The 13,765-nt window shown below is 42.2% G+C and overlaps 1 protein-coding gene across 4 annotated transcripts in view; it reads left to right on the top strand.

Moving 5' to 3' along the window:
• The window catches only part of MYO9A (myosin IXA), a 171,269-nt gene that overhangs the window by 99,852 nt on the left and 57,652 nt on the right, over nucleotides 1–13,765 (top strand). For all 4 annotated transcript variants that reach the window (XM_066328647.1, XM_066328645.1, XM_066328648.1 and 1 more), the window contains exons 10-11: nucleotides 4,409–4,525; nucleotides 11,522–11,656. In XM_066328647.1, coding sequence (XP_066184744.1) covers nucleotides 4,409–4,525; nucleotides 11,522–11,656 — 252 coding nt within the window. The remainder of the gene's footprint in view (nucleotides 1–4,408; nucleotides 4,526–11,521; nucleotides 11,657–13,765) is intronic.

Here is a 13,765-nt window from a genome sequence, read left to right as displayed (position 1 = left end):
TTAGTCAGCAGTAAAAACACTGAATCCAATCAGGAGCATGGGGGGAACTTCCAGCAAAATCGTGTGAAAATGTCTGTAAAAGGTTACCTGGGCATCTTGGAATCATGGAATCAATTAGATCTAAGATCATCGAGTCCAACCATTCCCCAGCACTGTCAAGGCCACCACTGACCCGTGTCTCCAAGGGTCATATCCACACAGCTTTTCAATCACTGCAGGGATGGAGACTTCAGCATTGCCCTGAGCATCCTGTGCCAGTGCCTGACCAACCTTTCCACCAACCTGAGCCTCCCCTGGCACAGATTGAGGCCATTCCTTCTTGTCCTGTGCCTGTTCACTGGGATCAGAGCCTGACTCACCCCCACAGCTGCCCCTTCCTGTCAGGGAGTTGTGCAGAGCCAGAAGGTCCCCTCTGAGCCTCCTCTTCTCCAGGCTGAGTCCCCCCTGCTCCCTCAGCTGCCTCTGGTGCTCCAGACCCTTTCCCAGTTCCATTCCCATCTCTGGCTCCAGCCCCACAATGTCTTTCTTGTAGTTTTCAATGTATAAGCTTGGTGGGGATTTTAACCTGCCTCCTTTCCCTGGATTTTCTGGGTACCAACAAATATTTTGAGTAATTCCAGCTTGAAATTCAATCCTCAGCTGAGTGCAGAAGGGCAGGAGTGAGGGATCCTGCCTGGAGCAGGGGGTGCTGTGGGATGGCAGCAGACAGATTTGCTTAAATATATTTAGTGACTTTGTAATCTCAGTTCTTAAGAATCTCCTGTATGTGTACAAATGTGTTTTACAGAGACTTTTAATTTGAGCAAATTTGGGTTCCTGAGATTATATCTTTTCCAGCCTCTAAAACACAGGCTGCTGCTGCTGGAATTGTAAGTCCTTGTTCCAAAGCACTTCAAAAGCAGATTTTAATTCTTAAGCCTGTCTTCTTGTTCCTTTTGACAGAAGATGTTTCCAGAAGTTTATCTGTTTTTAAGGTGGGCTGAATCCAATGCTGATCATGACAACTTTCAGAACAATTAATTTGGCAGCAAAATCTTACAAAAAACTCAAATATGTTCTATCAGGATCTTTAACAAAAGTTGGCCTACCCAGCAAGTGGAGTTTCTGGCATATAATAAATAATATATAGATCTTTTCTAGCTTGATAAGCAGGAAACTATTGATTAAAACCTCGTCTGTAGCCTATTTCCTGACCCGCCGAGTCAAAGCGCGTTTGATCTGTCTCAGTTTGGAATCAGCAATATTTTTGTGTGGGTGCAACATGTCCTGCTCCCTTTGATCCCCAGAGATTTGTTTTGGCACTGCAGCAGATATTTTTATTTTGCTTTGTGAGGGAAATAAAAATGGTTCAGTGAGTATCACCATGTTCCAGATCTGCCTAAATGTCACGTAAGGAGACTTGTGGCAGAGACCAGAAGCTGTAGGTGTTGACCTGAAGACAAGCTGTATGTGATGTATGGGATATAGTTCAGAGACTAGAATTAATTTAGGATATGTAGGATAATACAGAAATAAATTATAAGTGCTCTACTGCAGCTCCTGAATTTGAAAAGAAATAATATTCCCCGATAGTCTTCAGGTTGTGTAGTTTTGGAATATGTTTAGGATAGTGAGGGGCTTTATTTAAAATGTGACGTCAGTGAAGATCTGTTCTAAAAAGTAAATATTTTATTGAAATGAAATAGAAAAATTCAAACAAAGAATTAACCCCCTTAACCCTGAGTCATTTAAAATATGTTCATTTCAGAGAGGGTATTTTTTAAATGGATGAAGGCAAAGTGCTCCATCCACCCTGTATTCTTGATATGTTGCTTTACCAGGAGTTTCCTACCAGCTCTTAGGATTAAACCAGCACCTCTAAAAGTAGCTTTTAAACACTTTGGGATCTGGGCCCCTGATTGTGGGACCCAAGCGTAGCAAGGAAATCACCTCTTCATGGGCTTCCCAGCTTTCCATGTAGCTGAGACCACCTTGGGAATAAGAGCAGTGGCTCATCCCCCACCCAGCACATTGTGGAGGAAACGGGGCAGTGCTGGTGTCAGGGAAACTTCCCAGTCTGACCATTCAGGAGACTCGTGGCAGTCACACTCCCAGCATTCCTCAGCGCTGGAGTGGTGCAGGCTTAATGACATCCTTGTTCATTTGGGAAAAAAAAAAGCAAGGACATTCAGGGGTAAAGTCCTGCACATCCCTGTAGCCTATAATAAAAGGTAATGAAAAGTATTGCAACATAAACCCACATATGATGCTGTAGGAGAACCAACGGCATTCTTTTTGGCTTTAAATAGAGATGGAGTTTGGTTTTTATTGCACATTGGAGCAATTAATTGGGCTGGTTTATGCCAGGACAAAGCATTAGGGCACTCAGAAGCATTCCTGGATCTTGGCCCTCGTCTTTCCCCAGAGACTGATTTTTCTGGTGTGTCAGTAGCACAGATTGTCTTCCAGCTTAATCAAAAAAGTAGCTGGAACATAGGGATAGAAAATTTGCCTTGAATTTTCTATTAATCACTGAAATAATCTCTCACATTGAGGAAATTAAAAAAAAAAATTAGACAGCAACCTCCACCCCTTTGCAAACAACCCGTGTTGCTTTTAATAAAAAACAGCCAAAAACCCCTCCCCAAATCCTTTTCATCAGGAGAGGGAAGAAAAAGCAGTTAGTGGGAACTAGAGCTCTTTGTGTTTGAAATGCCGGCTGCTTTCCAGCCCTTGTTGGAGAACTCAGGCAATTTCAAGAGCTCACTCTTTAGAAGTACTGTTTTGGCTGAGCTACACCAGAATCCTTTCAGTCCTGTTGCTCACCTATTTGCATCACAAGCTTGGTTTTGGTTGTTTTTTGGATGAGGAATTCCTTGCTAATTATGGCCATATTTTGTAGTTACCTTGTGACGTTGCTTTTTATTGACACCACATTATGGTTAGCAGTGTCCAGAGGCTCTGAGCATCCTCAGTCACATAACCATGGAATTGTTCAGGTGGGAAAAGCCCTCTGAGCCCATCCAGTCCAGCCATCCCCCAGCAGTGCTAAGGCCACCACGTGTCCCCAAGTTCTACATCCACACATCTGTTAAATCCCTCCAGGGATGGGGACTCCACCCCTGCCATGGGCAGCAATTCCAATGCCTGACAACCCTTTCCATTAATAAATTTTTCCTAACATCCAACCTAAACGTCCCCTGGCGTGGACTGTGTTAATCCCTTCTGTTCCAGCTGGACAGGGAGAGGAAGTGAGACCATGTGCTTAATTGTGTTTTAAGAGCAAAACATTGGCAGAACAGCCTGTGGTCACGCTAAATGCTGCTATCTCCAAAAATCAAGGAAAAAAAGAGGTGGGAATAGACTGATAAAAGATAAATGAGCTTTATTCCTTCACTTGGGGTCAGTGACATGAGGCCACTCAGATGATGTTCCTCGAATGATGTTGGTGAGAAGGATTTCAAGGCAATGTGTTCAAAGCCATGATTTGTTACAGTTCAGGGTTTAATTGAAGTAATTATGTGGGAATCTTCTGGTTCCTTTTTTATTCTTCTGCAGTGGCTAAAATGAACCAAAAATGTAGCAGGGGCCATAAGTTTTTAGTTGATTCATATGTAACGAAGCTCTACTCGAGGTGATAATTGAAACCAAGGAAGAATCGCAAGCAGCAAGAACAAAGATAACCTTTAAATAGGAATTCCTGCATTCTGGGTCTCTATGTAGGTGCCTGTCCAAAAGCTCAGGGATCTTCCTTTGATCTCGGCTTTCATCCCATCAAGCAGAATCGCTTTGATCCCGGCTGTGGTGGGGATGACCCTTCCTCAGCGCTGTTATTCCTCTCTCTGGGAGAGCTGCTGCAGGAGGGCTGAACCTGCCGGCCATGATTTGTAGCTCCCACTGGTGGTACCTGGAAAACTTCAAGTTTTCAGGAACCCTCAGATTTACTAGAGGGGTTTTTAGCCTCCTCTTTTGTAGCCCCTCTGCTGGTGCCAGGCGCTGCTTGTCCTGGCCTGTGCTTTCACATCACTTGCTGTCACTCCTGTGCAATATCCACCCTTCTCTTTCCTTCTCCTCCAGGAAAACTTTCAAGGATCTTGGTGAATTTATTTTAATTGTATTTAATGTATGTATTTATTTTCTTTCCTTTCAGCACCAGTGATGGGATTTGTGGTGTGATCTCATATGTCATCCACTCGACTGCATGAAAGAAACCAAGCCAAAGTCAGGGGCACATCCCACAGCCCTGGGATTACACCCAATTCCCAGTGCTGTCAGGACCATTGACATACGTGGCAGAAATTAAAATAGCAGACGAAAGCTTTGGCAAGGGAGAAATTTGAACGTTGGATGTGGGAGCTTGAGACGCAAAAGCCATTTTAGTGCAAAGCAGGAATCATTTCCAATCACCTTTTTAAATTTTCTGTTTCAGGCTGTGACCGTGCGGAATTCCATGGCCAAGTCACTGTACAGCGCCCTGTTTGACTGGATCGTGTTCAGGATCAACCATGCGCTCCTCAACTCTAAGGACATGGAGGAAAGCACCAAGGTAACATCTTACCAGCTCCTTTGGCTCCTCTCTCGGGTTTTTAAAATAGATAACGGAATGATAAAACATTACCCAGGCATGTTGCTTAACGTGAAGTTAATTTTTCCTCAGATCGTAACTGAGTACATCATTATTCTAAGTGGTGCTTGCTGAGCTGAGGAGGATGAAGCACCTTAAGTATTATAAGCTCAAAGCAACCAGAGAAGAGATTTTGTTGTAGCCACAAAAGCCAGTTCCCCCACCTGCTCCAGCAGCAATGGCAGATAATTTTCCTCCTTATGTGTAAAACTAGAGGACCATGTATAATTGAGGGGGAAAAATCCTTTCTACTGCATTTTGATGAAGTTGCTCTATGATAAAATGATGAACAAGCTGGGTATCTGTAGGTACTGAGGTAGTACAGTAGAAAAATGAATATAAAGCACAAAAAGTCACGATGGGAAGACTGGAGCTGGTGTGATGCTGTACCACCTTCCCAAAGAATTGATGGAAGGAATGACGTGAAGTTTCCTGCAATAGCAGAGTCTGGATGCTGTCACTGAGGACATCCTCCCTAACCCTCTCGTGTACTCACCCACAGTCCTTGTGGCTGGGGGATACTGACCCCAAAATCCCTGTCTTTGCACACAGGCACTTCCAGCTCTCCAGCTACCCTTGGCTTGGGAATCTGGGACATGGTCCAGCAGCATGTGGGGTTTTTGGGGGGGTTGTGCATCCAAACTCAAGTCACAGCTGCCAAAAGGAGGATTTTTGCTAAGCACTGACATTTGGATTGTGCCGTAGGACTGAAGTTGCAGAGACTCTCAGTGTGGTCACTCCTTTATTTAATTCCAAAAAAGGCTTGTGGAGCATAATTGTGGACTGGAAATAAAAACATGCCTATGAAATCTGGTTGTATGCTTTTCTGACAAAGAAGGGTTGTTACAGTGATAACATCCAACGAGCCTTCTGACTGCACATGCTGCCTCTCCTTCTGTTTAATATTTTACCAGAAATGTTGTGTTCTTTCCTGATTTTTTTCCAAGTCATCAAAAGTTTTGTCTGGGCTGTCAGGAAAAAGCAAACCACACTGTTTACGTATTTGATGAAGCAGAAAAGTAGATTTGTTTTGACAAGGAAATGCATCTCAAATGCTAATTATCTTTTATTAATGACCTAATGATTTTTTAAAATTATTATCTGTTCTGTAATATTTAAATACAAATCCATCTAGGACGCTCTTGTGTGCTTAGTCAGCATGGCTGTGAAAGTGAGGCACCACAGTAGCTGTTTATGGGCCATTAAACTTTTGTTCCCAACCTCAAATCTCAGCAGGTAAGGGCCAGAACAGCCCAAATTCCTGCTTTTTTTCCAGCATTGCTGCAGCACATTAACCCTCTGCTTCCTCCAGCCAAGACTCCCATGTAGTGTAACCACCTTCCTCCTTACCCACCTCTGTTTGTCATCTCATGAATTCACAATTCACAGGTTTCTGAACTTTTTTTTTGCTCCAGATCATAACGGTAGTATCCAGGTCTGGCAGCAGGCACCAGGAGCAACCCACCAGGAACAACTCTCAACAGGAGTGGTGTTGCCCCTGTGCCAGAGCAGATCCACCCATGCTGGCAAATGCCCAGGACCCGGAGCTGCAGGAATGTGCTCATACCCAGATCCAGGGAGGCAATCCTGGGCTGTACTTGGGCCAGAAGTTCTGAGGCAGAAAGACAACGCACAAAATACCAGGAAATATCTGCTGCTTTAGGCATGAGTGGAGTTCAGTTTATCTGCAGAGTCCTCTGTGAATTGGATTGATTCCCACAAATCCCCCAGAAATCCTGAAAATGCACAAATCCTTCCCGTTTTAGGGGTGGAGACAGTGAAGAGATTTATGTGGCTTTCAGAGCAGCTTCATTAAACATTGACCAGCCAATTTTCCCTTGAGCAGTTCCACCGTGTCACCTCCTCAGACCTATTTTTAGCCCCCATTTTAGGTTGTTTCAGCATAGAGGAAGAAGAAATGTCTCCCTGGACTGGGCAGGGCTGGGAATAGCTGTTTCTTTGCCCTCGAGGAATAACATTGCTGCCAACAAGTGTCCAAGGGAATCCTGGGCTCTGCAGCTGCCATCGAGGCACCAACCAAGAATTGCTGCTGCAGAGAAACAGAGCCAACGACAACTAATCTGGTTTTTCCTACCACTTCCCAATGCTCCTGAAGTCCTTTTCAGCTCGTTCTTGGAGAAACCTCAGATGAGGATGCAGGTTCTTCTTAGCCTCCCATATGTTGTTTTGAGGTTGGGCAACACCAGTGAGTAACTGGGAGGTGGACTGAGAGCAGTGACATCTCCAAACCCTGGGAATCTCCAAACCCTACCTCCTTGCTGCAAGGCAAGACCTCAGCACTTGGATGACATCTCCTTGCTGACATCTACCAGCCAAAAAAATCTCTTAAACACACCAAGTCTCTGATTTATGAGAGCAAAATACAGCCTTGCACCTCAGAAACTCCTGAGTGTGCAGTGGGTGAATAATATGTGACTCACCCTGCTGCAAATGTCCCACATTAATCGCAGCCCATGCTTGACACTGATATTCCTCTGACTTTTAAGATATATTCTGAAACAATCCTGCAGGTTCAGAAGGTTCAGAAAGTGTCAGATGATGAATTTGAGGCACAGAACTTTCTTCTATAATAATCACATTATGCAGAGGTAAAACAAGACTTAAAACCATCTCAATTCAGAGTGTATTTGGGAAAAGTAGAGGAGAAAAATTGATACAGAAGTTTCTCTCTTTGTGAGCGTATATTTGATTTTAGTGGAACAATGGGAACCGAGATCATTTTCAGATCCCAATATGTGTTTATTTGATATCAGCAGTAAGGAGAAGATCAAAAGATAAAGCTGGGCAAAGAAAAATAAACACTCAGCTGTTGTTCTTCCATATTGTCCAGCAAATATTTGGAAGATGTAAATCAGACCTTTGATATCCAAATTTAGTTAAATGTACAGTGAAGTATTTTGGGAAAACACAGTGGGATTTGGCTTATCTTGCTTAGTGACAGGATTTCTAGCATATTATTTCTGACCCAAGTTGTGATTAAGTTATTTGATACCTCCTGGTTTATGGTAATGGCAGAGCTGCCGTGGGTCAGATTTGCTCTGACTCCCTTTTCCTTCATCTTCTCTCAATTCCTTTTAGTTCCTTTTACGTTCTCGTGATTCCCTACAAACTGTCTGAAATTTGACCTTTATTAATGAGGTCGGAGACTTTCCCTTCTCTCGAGAACAAGATTGCTAAACCTCCCAGAGCCTCTTATTGAATTCCCCTTCCATAAATCAGGTTAGGAATTGTGAGAAGTCCATCTCACTTCTTAAAATGATGATAGAGTGGAGATTGTGGTGCATCAAAAGCCATTTCCAAGGGTGTTTTTAACCTTTTCCCATTTGGTTCTTGTGAAGTATCTTAATTTCCTCCCAAATCACCCTGCTGCCATTTTCTGTTGTTGTGCCACATACGTGGGGATAATGGTGAGCTCATGTGAAGCTGTGAAGCTCACAGATTCAATGGCTGTGAAGAAAACTAAAATTAATGGCAGTGAAGAAAACTTCCTGGTTGAACACATGAGGAACTCATGGCCGTGAAGAAAATTCATTACAATTAATGGCCATGAAGAAAAATTCCTGGTTGAATTCATGGAGGACTCTTGGCCATGAAGAAAATTCATTTAAATTCAACCAACCAGTTAATTCTTGGCTTTTTGACCTGAAGCAGAGAAAGAATTGCTGAACATGCAATGTGTTTAATGTGCATCAGTTCATTAATTTTAGGTCCCAGCTTCCAAGTTTGTATCAAATCACTGCCTTTCACTTTATATAATAGGTCATCATGCATATTGGGGTGATGTAGGTTGGAGTGGTACTTTTGGATGAAGTGGTGATGGATTTTGGGGTTGTTTTGGGGTTTTGGGGAGGGATTTTTTTACTGTATCGGCTTTGGAATACTGTAAATGAAAAGAAATGAAATGAAAAGAAATACTAAAATGAAAAGAGATAAAAAAATTTAAAAATAATAGCAAACAAGATTTTTTCCTCTAAATTTGAAGCAAACCTATTTGTGATTGCCAAAATGTACCTCCATGGTGGAATTACATCACCAGCTTGCATTCGGGGCGACATAAATCAGCTCCAATGATCCCTATTTATTGGCACTTTGGGAATTGCAGAGCACAGAGCTTCAAGGCCATCATTTGCCAAAAGCCCTTAAAACTCGTGCTCCGAGTTTAAATGTCATGGCTGAGACATTTTAAGAAAAGCATGAGGTCATTTTTCATCATCTCAAGCAGAAAGTGCTCTCTGACCCTGGGTTCACCCAAATTTTAAAAACCCTCAGAGACATGCACTTTTAATCACAGGAATTTTGATATGCTAGTTAATACAGTCACACTTTTTTATTTTATATATTAGTTTTGATAAATAAACAGCATTAACACACAAACTAAACTTGGCGAGTTGAGGCCTAAATTATCTTTGTGTTATTTCCTCATGGCGCCTATTCAAAGGATGGATTTGAAGCTGAAGACTTAGAAGATTTGTAAATGTTAAACTCATGTGATTATTTTTTTAAATATTGGGCTTCAAATTTCATCCTAAACCCACCCAGATAACACACCTTTTAGAGGCAGTTTAGCAAAATTAATTCTTGTATATGCCAATGGAAATGGTGGTTTTTCACTTTGCTACAACTGACTCAGTACTAATACATTTGTGCTGCTTTATCAGGGACAGAGAGCAGAAAAACAGCCATAAATTCCAAATTTCTCAGGTTTTAAAGTTTTCCCAAGTGGCATCCATTGGCCTCGTTCTTTTGGGAGCGTCACAGCAGAGGACAAATGACTGTTTCACTGCAGAGCTCTGCCCAGATTTCTCTGGCATGAAACTCTGCAAAAGAACACACAGTTTAAAATCTGTATTCTGGAGGAGTTCAGGAGTTACAAACACAGTGATGTGAGAGAAAGGCTGTTTTACTCTGTATAAGAACCACGGCAGAATTAACCATCCTCCTTCTGGACGTGTGGTTTGATACCTGCAGTGGTTTTGTGAAATGCAGATTATTTTTATAGATCTGTGTGCGTTTAATTTTAGGTGTCAGCAAAAAATTATAAAAACACTGCTTTAAAATATAATGTTTCCATAAGATTCTTTTATAACTGACAGGGCTATTTTTTGCTATGTATGACTCTTCTGTTTTGCTTTATAAGTGTATTTCCACACCCACATTGAAATATATTTGGTAGCAGTTTCAATGCAGTAAATGAATCAGGATTGGAAAAAGTGGAGAGAGTTTTTCTGCTCAGTTGTTTCACATTAAAGTAAGTTTTTGAGAGCTTAAAGACCTTGTTCAGCTTAAAAGTCTTCACTGATGGCAGGGACTTAACTATTTCCACAGGGCATCAACGCAGTGCTTTTGAAAGCTGGTGTCAGGAAATCCATGAGTAGTCTGGAAGTGTGAGCATTTTATCTTCCAAGTCTTGTTTGTATGTGGTGGAATAGGGACTTTTATGTGCGGGATTTTTTTGTAAACTCCTGTGGATTGTAGGGATGAGCTCAAACAGTAGTGGGGTAGTTTGGGCTGGGATTTGCGAGGGAGTTGTGAAGGGAGATGAGGAAGGTCACTTTGTCCTGTTTCCATGATCGATTTTTCCATGGACAATATAGATAAAATATGATCCATTAATCATTCAGAGAGTTTAAGAAGAATTCCTCCTGAGATGTATTTTAAAAAAGAGATGAGGCATATTTCTGCTCAGTGAACAAAAGGCTTGCCACATCCATTGGGACAAGCAGAAGAAGATGCTGGACCTCACAAAGCAGTGGGTGAGAATGAATCCCTCTGCCAGGCTCATTCCTTGGTCCAGTGGTTCCCAATTTCCATCTTCTGGTCAAAGAGCTGTTTCTCATGGGTGTTTTGCCAAGTGATGCAAACTCCTGGGAAAGTGGCCAAGAACCTCCATCCATGTCATGGCATCAGGGAGGTAGAGACTGTCTGGCCCTGGAGTAGGGAGAAAAGCCTGGGCAAAAGATGAAGTAGTCAATGAGCTCTTGGAAAATGGGTTAGAGAGTTATCTTTGTGCTTAAATGCTTTTTTTTGTTGTATTTTCGCTTGTCCCAGTGGCCAGAGTCCAGGTCAGACAAAGCTCCGACTCAGAGCCGAGTGGCCACTCTGCCCACAGCAGCCGTGCCTGCTCCAGCCGTAGGTGGTTCCCTGGTCAGGAGTCGAGCACAGAAGGAATATTTTCCTCCTACATTATGTGATGCATTGAAAATGGACAAAAGGCAGTGTGGAGAGGCCTGTGGACGCTCTGGTTTATATTCCTGGCAGTGGAATTAAGCCGGACTTAGCAAGGAAGTCTTAGAAAATCCAGAGCGCAGGCAGCACCAACAGAACTAAAATCAGGGCACCTGCCAGCTCTCAAGTTTTTTGAGGTGGAGGGAAGGGGATATTTCTCCTCTTTACTTGAGGTTTGGCTCATTTGACCACTGCTAATGCTTTTACCTCTTTTATTAATTTCTTCTTGAAGTTTGCAGCTGTAGTAGGTTTGCTTGGACAATGCAGTCACCTTGGGAGGGTTCCTGTGGCTTGTCTTCATGGGGCAAGCCTTTGTTTCCCAAGCCTATCCCCATTTTTCCCTTCTGAAGATCAATACTCTTAAATCCAATAGAATAACTTGGAACAGGGGTCAGGTTTCTTCAAAGACGGCCATTTAATTGTAAATAAGAAAAAATTCACCTCTTGGAGAGCTTTTCTCATAGAACAAGCCCTTTTGTCCAGATATCTAAAGTTACGTGTTGTCTCTCTGATTTGGAGGAGTCTTCCAGACAGTACAATATCAACAATTCCGGTAAAATCCCTGCTATTAAGTATATTTAATTCTGCCTGTGTGTTTTTGATTATGTACTGTGTACAAATAATCCACTTAATGTGATTTTATTCTAATCCTCACTCTTACTTTTCTTGCAGACTTTATCTATTGGAGTGCTTGATATTTTTGGGTTTGAAGACTATGAAAACAATAGTTTTGAGCAATTCTGCATTAACTTTGCCAACGAGCGCTTGCAGCACTACTTTAACCAACACATCTTTAAACTGGAACAGGTAAGTCCAAAAATATTTACTCTCTGATGCCAGTGAGTATTGACATGATTTTATGGCCCTGATAAAGTTCTGAAATTGTCCCTTTAGTTCTGTTTTGTTAAGGAGTGTACAATGAATTGTTCAAATTTGACTTCTAGTTAACCATATGACAAACTTCCACTTGTAAAATAAAATCCAGCCAGACATTTGCTGGTTTAAAATAAACGTTTTGGCTTCCAAAACCATCGTGAAGACCTCAACCACTGCTCTATTGTCTCCTTGATATGTGCACAGAGGCCTCATCAAGGAATGAGCAACTTCTTCCTTGCCTTTGCCTGGACATGCTGCCATGCTGTTTGATATCACATAAAAGTTATTTTTTGGTATCTAGTGAAAAAGCCACCCCAATCTTGCAGTGTTTTTTTGCCTTCCAGTGTTGATTTGTGGGGAGGGAGGTGAAATGTCACTCTCATGTATTCTCCAAGGTCAGACTTGAGAGCATTATGACCTTCAATAGCCCTGGCAGATTAGGAAAGGCTGAACTTTAAGCTTTGCTTTAAGTTTGTTAAGACAGGGTGTTGCTTTCCAGCCTCAAATCAGTGCACTCAAGAGAGATAACAAAAACACAGGCTGCAATCCAGCAGGTAACACACACAAGATGGTTTAGATTTGTTATCCAGCAACAAGCAGGACAAGAAAATGGCAAATTTCTTTCAGCACCCATGTGTTGTTTCATGGATGGACAGCTGTTATTGGGCTGTGTAATACAGGAAATATGTTAGATACCTTCAAAATGCGTTTTCTTTTTTTTTTTTTTTTTTTTTTTTACATGCCAGTCTGCATGTCCTCTCTTCCAGGTGAAATCCTTCCTGGGGGAAGCCAAGGGGATCTCTCCTTATTATCATTACAGAATTGACCCAGCCCTTCCCAAAAACCCTGATAGTTTCATTTTGGGCTTCTCCAGTGTTCTCAGAGATGAGAAAATTCAGAAGAAAAAATTGCCTTGAATATGAGGATGTTCAAAAAACAAATTATACATCCCTGAGTGGGTCACTTAGGGAGTGTTTGCTCATGAGTTTGATGGTTTCTGTTTAATCTTTGGTTTTGATCAATAAGGTGGAGCAGAGCTGCTCAAAGCCATTTGATTCCAGTTTTTTAAGTGGCCTTTGTATGCAGGTGCACCATAATCAATAGATGCTCCAAGAATGGGAAAACCTGTCTGTTTCTAGAGACGGGTTTGTTTTCCCACTGTCCACCATAAAAATGCAAATTTTGATGCTATCACAAAGCCAAAGCAGCTAGAGTTTTTTATAAACGTTGCCTAGAAGAGACTCAGGGAGGGAGGATTGTTCCTGAAATCTGGAGGCAGATGATTCCTCCATGAGGTGGGGTTTCAGCAGTCTCCTCCAAGATGCCATCATCCATGAGGGAATTCCTGTTATTGGGCTGGGATTTCTTAGCAGGTCAGTGTTCCCCCCAAGCCTGGGGGATATACAGAGGTCCCGAGTGCAGCAACCCATAATTCTTCTTGGAGCAGCTTCAGAGCTAATTAACTTTCTCCTGGAAATCTGTCAAGCATTTGAAGTCCCTGGAGCCAGTGTTTGCTGTATGGATATGAGGAGCAGTTGTGGAGGCATCAAAATGCAAAGGGCCCATTCCAGTTCTTAATGCCAGAGCACGTCATCCTCCTGGATCCTGGCTGGAGCACTGTGAGCTCTGCTGCTGGAAAATTCAGACATCTTGGCATAGATTGAGTCTATAAATACAAGGAATCTGCAGCTGCATGAGCACTGGTCCTTGGTTGAATGAATTGGATGGTTTAACCATTTACTTTCCCTGGAATTCTGGCTGCATGTGGAGGAGTGGATTCAATGGAAGGAAAATCCAAGACCCAGATCTTGGGTCTTCAGAATGTCTTTCCTTCCTCGCTGGCCCAAAGGTTTTTTAATGGTAGTCACAAGTCTACAAATGAAGATCAGAGAGTTAATATTGTGTTTCTAGGGCTCATAATAGTTCTGTTACTTCAAAATGTAAATTAATCTGAGGTATTTGTGTCTTTATAAGGGTTTATTTTGTGATGAGGAACTGAAATGGATAGATCCTTCCCTGAATCCTCAGCTCTCCAAAGCT

Source organism: Sylvia atricapilla, chromosome 13 (genome assembly GCF_009819655.1).
Source record: "Sylvia atricapilla isolate bSylAtr1 chromosome 13, bSylAtr1.pri, whole genome shotgun sequence".
NCBI lineage: Eukaryota > Metazoa > Chordata > Aves > Passeriformes > Sylviidae > Sylvia > Sylvia atricapilla.
Note: the sequence above shows the minus strand (reverse complement) of the source record. Positions and strands in the feature narration are given on the sequence as shown.